This window comes from Mirounga leonina, unplaced genomic scaffold (assembly GCF_011800145.1).
Source record: "Mirounga leonina isolate KUSES-001 unplaced genomic scaffold, KU_Mleo_1.0 Mir_152, whole genome shotgun sequence".
Classification (NCBI taxonomy): domain Eukaryota; kingdom Metazoa; phylum Chordata; class Mammalia; order Carnivora; family Phocidae; genus Mirounga; species Mirounga leonina.
This window is the reverse complement of record NW_023270380.1, coordinates 19,152,972-19,159,835: the sequence shown is the minus strand read 5'-3', so window position 1 is coordinate 19,159,835 and position 6,864 is coordinate 19,152,972. Positions and strand designations below refer to the sequence as shown.

At 55.7% G+C, this 6,864-nt stretch overlaps 1 protein-coding gene across 11 annotated transcripts in view; it reads right to left on the bottom strand.

The window, feature by feature from the left end:
• Positions 1 to 1,337: 1,337 nt before the first annotated feature.
• DISP1 (dispatched RND transporter family member 1) overlaps positions 1,338 to 6,864 on the bottom strand; it is a 177,102-nt gene continuing 171,575 nt past the window's right edge. For all 11 annotated transcript variants that reach the window (XM_035008626.1, XM_035008630.1, XM_035008628.1 and 8 more), the window contains one exon: positions 1,338 to 6,076. In XM_035008626.1, the coding sequence (XP_034864517.1) occupies positions 2,486 to 6,076 (3,591 nt within the window). In that variant the 3' untranslated portion in view covers positions 1,338 to 2,485. The remainder of the gene's footprint in view (positions 6,077 to 6,864) is intronic.

Genomic DNA, 6,864 nt, shown 5'->3' with positions numbered 1-6,864 from the left:
CCTCAAATTTCCTTCAGAAACTGTCCTAACTGCCGGTATAAAGATGGTTTCCATGTGAGAGCAGGGGCATCAGGAACATCTCCCGACCGGCTGTAAGACCCCATCTTCAAACCACCCACTACAATCATTTCACACTGAGAACCATGCAACATGCATCGTCAAGAAATTTAACATAACAAGAGCTCAGTGTCACCTAGGAGAACAGCGGATACAGCCCTGCAGCTCTTCTCTGACACGCTTTATGCTTGCGGACTGTCCCACTTTTCCATCAACTAGAGATGTAAGAAGTGACCTTGTAGGGAAGAAGTCATGGATGGACCTGGGAACACAGGCTCGAACCTGAAAGTACGTTCTGTCGCAAATACCCCCCAAACTACAAGTATTTCACAGTGAAAGGGCTCTTTTCCCACATGTAACTAGACCTCTTATCTGCTTTGCAATTCTCTACAAGAGGACTGAGGATGGAATTTCTTTGTGAGACAAAACTAGAAATAGGGACCCTTTGTTGCCCGGTAATGAATTAAAAAAAAAAAAAAAAAGATTTCTAGTTCCAGCTACCAAATTCTTTAAGAAATTCCTGCATGAAAAATATAGTCAGTTCAAAGCCCAAAGCCGGCAGATGTAATCCACGTGGGTTTACGGCCACACTCAAGGTTTGGGGTATTGAGGCAGAGAGGCGGAAAGATGGGTCCTCTGTTCCCAGAACGGGTACAGGTGCAGCAGGCCTACCGCCAAGCCGGCTGAGGTCCCGGGTGGATAGAGGACCCCTCCCTCCTCAGCTCGCTCTCTCTTGATTTTAGTTTCTCGGCCCCCGACAGTTTCAGGGGAGACTGTTGGAAGTGTGTCTCGGATCATCCTTAAACTCAGTCTGCGTCCGTGCCAGCATAAAGCTGCTTTGGGTTGCCAGACTTTCACTAGCCAACCTAACGGTTACAGGTCTCAGGAAAAACGAGTCCTATTTTCAAGTGTTCTCTCTCCTGCGCTATTCCTCTAACAGAGCTGAGTGCACCGGGGATGGACACGGGGTCCTCAGCCTCAGGGTGGAGGACTAACCCGCTCCCACACGTGGCTCAGCAGCAGTCCGCGCCAGGCCTAGCGGGTGGGCCTCCTCCATGCTGCGTGAGGCTTGGCAGTGATGTCGCGCCACGCCTTACTTCCGTCCCCAAGAGAACAGACAGGAGCACCTTCCCGTCCCGGCTTCAGGGCCTCCACGCAGGCAGGTGTTGTCCGGAGGCGCTCAGTCAGCATCTGAACGGCTTACAACCCAGCGGAAGAAGAGCAGTGGAGAGAGTGGGATGTTCGTGGGAGATTAGAGGCATGTGTTTTTGCTTCAGAGAACAGAAGGGCCAACAGGTAGAAAAGCTATAGGACAACAGACTGTGGTCAGCAAGGGAGTCAGGGAGTGAGTCCCCGAACAACGAAGCCGGAAAGCTACTTAACAAAAACGTGGGTTGGAGTCAGGGAACCATAAGGTCCCTTCCAACTCCTGACTTCAGGCCCTAGAAAAATATTCGGTTCCAATTTGGAAACCTGTTCTCAGAAAATAAGCAATACCGCTTTTGGAAAGAACACTGTATTTGAAAACATTTCCACCCGCTCTCTTGGGAGGACCAAACTAGAGGCAGAATGGGAGGGACACGAGTGCGGCAGTCGGGGTATTAGCGGCACCAGGAGCGCCGCCCCCCCCCCCATCTAGGGCCCCAGTCTGATGGCAGAGGGAACGGAGCTCCATGGGACACCCTCAACCAGAAAGCTTCCAGGGCCCACTGGCCGTCTCCCCAACGTCTGTCCATGCACGCCCAACCCCAGCAAGTGCGGTGCTGTTCTCTCTGGCACTAACATACGTGTGGCCTGACACAGGACGGCGCCCTCGTCTTCTGGGTGATCAGATGTGAGACCTGAATGTCCGTGGGTTTTGGCTAGTGTGGAAAAGACCCCAATTTGGATCTAAATGAGTCACTGGCTTCATGTAAGTTCTACTCCCGCAGAGGGGCAGAAAGCACCATTAATATGTGTGGAAATTAATATAAATTTTAATGTTGTATAGTTCCTGGATCCCAACTCAAGTGTCTCTATCACAGTCAGTGTTTATGTTGGGCGATCAGAAGTCCTGCTCACTGCACCCAAGTCAGGGTATCAGGTGAGCAGCACGGCCAGAGAGACCCGACGCTTCCGGAAGCTTCCGACTCTGCACCTGGGGCTCACTGTTACCGCACAGCAGACGCCCACCAGTGCTGGTCAAGCCGGGTATCAAAGTAAATATAACACCTGTTTGAACTTTGTACTTTTTGAAAATATAAAATCCAATCAGCCAACACTCATGAGACATGTGAGTTTGTTGACTGTTCATACAGAATATGAAAATACCCCATGATTTTTAACAAAGTAAAGCCTATTCCTGCATTTTGGGGCTCCCTTTCCAATTTTACTTCCATTTCAAAGGAACAATTGAGAGGCACTGCTTCTGAATTTAACACTATATTTATTAAAGTGTTTTTATTAACAAACTTTCACCAGAAAGTTCCGAGTGTGTCAGCGCAGGGGGCCCATTGGCTTCAAGCTCTGGCATCTGACGGCCCGCAGAACCGCACGTCAGCCGGACCCCTCGGCCACAGCTCTGGGGGTCATTAGGGCAGCACCGGGTGTCCCCCATGCCACGGTTAAATATGGGTTTCGGTTCTTTCTGATTTGAACGTTCCGAGTCCTGTGACAGGCACGGCTCTGCTTTCCTATCTGCCTCGTCCGCCTGAGCCCCCAGCCCCGAGCCCTTGTTCCAGGCCCCTCCGCTGCCCTCCATGTTCCCGAGCTCTCTGTTTCTGGAGAGTCCCCTTTGGCTGTTTTCGGGATCCCGGCAGTTTGGTTTTCGCAAGGACCCGGGGCTTCTGCGGACAAAGGACGGCGGCTCTGGCGTCTGTGGACTGGGCTCTCCCGTGCCCTGGGCGCCGTGGGCGCTGGCCTTGCCGCCTTTCTCCTGGGCCTGCCCGTGCTGCACCGGGTGGAGGAAGAGGCCTGTGGGCAGAGGACTCTGTGCTCCCGGCCGTCTGGCTCTGCCCTGCAGGCAGGTGCAGTGGCGGATGTGTGGGACAGCGCACATGAAGCCTTCGGGGGCCTGCTGTGCGGCCTGCAGGGGTGCCACGCCCTTCTGCACGTGCACTAAGCTGCTGGTGGTGGCGGCGGCGGCACATCGGGGGCACAGGCCGTCACCTGCCTGCTGGCACACGTGCGGGCTGGGGCTCAGATGTCTGTAGGCGTTTGGGCAACCACACCTCTGACTGAGAGAGAAGAAGTGACACAGCGTGTGCTGCTCGAGAGCGGGCGGGAAGGAGGCGGAGCTGGCTTCGCGTCTGGAGCTTGGACTGTAAGCGGCGTGCACGGGCAGCCCCAGACTCTTGGCCTGGCCGCCGAAAAACTCAGAGCACATGTGGGTCTCCTCATAAGCCGCCTTCCCAGGTGAGGTGCAGCTGTGGGACGTCAGAGGCTCTAATTCATAAAACTCGTGCTCCACGTCGGGTTTCTGGGCCCTGGGGTCTAAATGATACGCATTCACGGCATGTGTTTTGCTCTGCCCCTTGTCGACAGGGGTCACAGACAGGGCGTGGGAGAAGGCACTGCACCGGAGCTTCCTGGGGAGTGGAATCTGCCCACAGGTGCCCTGCGGCCCGAGGCAGCGGCACATGCACTGGAAAAAGAAGGTGGCAAAGGCCCAGCTGACGCACATGATGAGCATCATGAAGGTGCCCAGCTGGGTGTATGCCAGAACCGTGGATGGCATCATCATGGCCCCGGCCACAAAGGTGGTCAGGGCAGCCATGGCAATGGCGGAGCCCATGCGGCTCAGGGAGAAGATCACCTTCCCCTCCCGGTCGGCATCCGGGGCCAGGCGGTAAGCAACCCCGTAGTGGACGGCAAAGTCCACGGACAGGCCAACGGCCACGGAAATGATGACAGACTCCAGGACGTTCAGCTCCCAGCCCAGCAGGACGAGGGCGCCGACGGTGACAAATATGGTCCCAGCGATAGACATGATGGCGTACAGGCTTACGATGACGTTCCAGGTGGTAAGCAGCATAACACTGAAGGCCACGGCCACGGACAGCCCCATGGCGACGAGCGTGCCATTGGACAGGCTATCCTGGAGGTCGTAGAACTCCAGATTGCTGACGAACCAGCCGTTGCTGAGGCCCTCGGGGGCAGAGCTCAGCTCCCGGGAGATCCAGGCGTCCACCTCCTCATAGAACTGGTGCATCTTCTCGTAGGCCAGCGTGAAGAGGTAGGTGCTCTGGAACTCCAGCACCACCGCCCGGATGGTGTCGTTGACATCGAACCGTGGCCCCGGGGTCTTGCTGTCCAGATGGTAGCCCGTACCCCTCTCCAGCTCCATGATGGCCCTCTTGATGCATAGCTCGAAGACCTCCTGCTTGTAGGGGAAGCTCCAGCGCCGGCAGCACAGGTACAGGGCGGGCTCGTCGCAGTCCTGGTTCTCCATCCACTGCTTGAACGTCTCGATGAAGCAGCTGGTGAAGTCCTGTTCCCCCGTCTGGTAGAAGAAAGTCTGGTTTCTCAGTTTCTGACAGAAGTGCAAGATCCAGACCTGGGAAGCCGGGCTTGCGATGTTAAAGCTGCCGTCCAACGCCAGCTTCCCTTTACTCTTGGGGTTCAGGGGATCGCCGTTGTCTTCTGGAGACACGCCCCAGACCACAGTGATGGGCATGTGCAGCTCCTCGCCACGGTGGACGCGCTCAAACATGAAGAGCTTCTTGTACTCAGCGTCGTAGCGCTCAAAGGGGTGGGAAGGCCTGAACAGCTGAAACTCAGACAGCTCCAGGGAGGGCAGCTTCATCTTGGGGTTCACGCATACGACATAGGCCCCGCCCACAGTCAGAGCCAGGAACCACAGCAGCCAAAGGTAGCGGAACTTAATAACGATGCACGGCAACACCTTCTCAAAAAAAATGCGCGATGCTTCTGAAACGGCAAACAGCGCTCTGTGGCACGTCCGGCGGGCCACAGTCCAGCAGCTCTTGCCCTCGCAGACCTGCTGCGGTGGCTTCTTGAAGCAGCTGAACATGTTGAGGAGGTAGCGCTCGTGGAGGACGACAACGGCTGGGAGCCACGTAACCATCAGCACATAGTTCACCAGGATGGCGGTCCCTGCGTACACGCCGAAGCAGCGGATGGCGGTGATGTTGCTCACGTAGTTGGCATAGAAGGCGGCAGCCGTGGTGAAGCTGGTGACAAACATGGACAGTGCCGCGTGCTGCAGAGTGACACCCACCGTCTCCGTGGTCGCCGCGTGCGGCCGGTCGAACTTGGTGTAGCTCCACACATCACACAGGACAAACGCGTCATCAGCGCCAATTCCAACCAGAATAACAAGTGCGGTGAGGTTCATGAAAGGGAAGAACTCAAAGTTGAACACCACGCGGTAGAGAAAATAGGAGACGATGAGGGAGCTGATGACAGCGAACATGGTCATCAGTGTGATGAACAGGGACCTGGTGTAGGCGCACATGACCAGGAGGACCAGCAGGACCGCGATGGCCGGGTATGCGGTGTCCGTGAGGAGGTAGTCCTGGAACAGGCTGTGTTTGATGCCGAACTCAATGCCGGCGATGGTGGTGACGCCATCTGAGCCGTTCCAGGGCTCGAAGTTGTCCAGGTAAATGTCCATCATGCTCTCCCCCTTCTCCGTGGGAGAGAACAGCATGCTGTACTTGAGTGCCGGTGCGGCAGGGTCAGCTGCCTTCAGGGGCAGGAAGTCCTTGTCCACCAAGTAGTGCAGGATCTGATACACGGCATTGTACCTGGTGCACTTGCGTGGCACGCCCGTGCACTTGAGCTGCCCCTTCCTCCTGGCGCCCGCGTCCCAGCAGTCGGGCTCCAGGGTGCCGTTGTGGTAGTGCTTGGCGCATGCGCGCAGCAGCTTCAGGGTGTGAGACACGTCTCGCTCCACGATCTTCTGGCAGGACGACCTGTTGTTGAGGACGGCGATGTAATTCCCCAGCGTCCAGCTGGGGCAGCAGGACGTGGCCGTGGCCCTCTGGCACAGGTCGCCAAACTGCGGGTGGGATCTAATCTGCGGAGAGAGACACGCGGAGACTGGCATTTAGAACCGCTTCACCCAGAGGCCTGAATTAAGGCGGCCTTGAGGGACAGGTTAAATAGCCATCCTCCTAGTTAGGTGTCAGCTGGGACACGGGTGGCCACCCCCCAGAGCCTGCCCCGCGAAACACCCGCTGGGCGCTTCCCTCTGGACAGAAAACTGCTCAGCGTACGGGGGACACATGGGCATGTAACCACCAGTGCTGGTTCGGTTTTAAGAAGGACACAGAATTAGCAGCTCTTTAGAAGACAGGCCTTTTCCAAGTTACTTTAAAAGGCAATGAAAAGGACAGGCCGTGGGCTCATGTACGGAATCTATAGGATTAATTTAAGAGAACAGTTGTCCAATTGATAGAGGAAACAAACTGGTGGCTTTGCCTAAAACTTCTGGTTATCGGCATGAAATTTTTGGTGACAAAGGTACTACATATCTCAACCAACCTAGCTGGAAGCAAAGATAATATTCTGCCAGAAAACTGTCAGCGAGCCCCAAGGTGACATGGGGAGCACTGATGTCAGGGGTGCACGAGAGACCGGGGGTGAAACGGTTTCCTGAGAAGCAAGCACAGCCTGAATATCTGATTAACAAATACTTCAGTAGGAGCTGATGTCTTCCACACTTCCATCAAAGCTTCCTGGAGCTGGCTGAAACTCTCTGGGTTTTGGTGACGTGGGGTCTGCTGTGTGGTGGCCGTAGGACAGCTCTGGGTCTGCTGTGGACAGTGCCTTACTTACAGCTGTTCCCGGAGGCCTTTCTTCTCT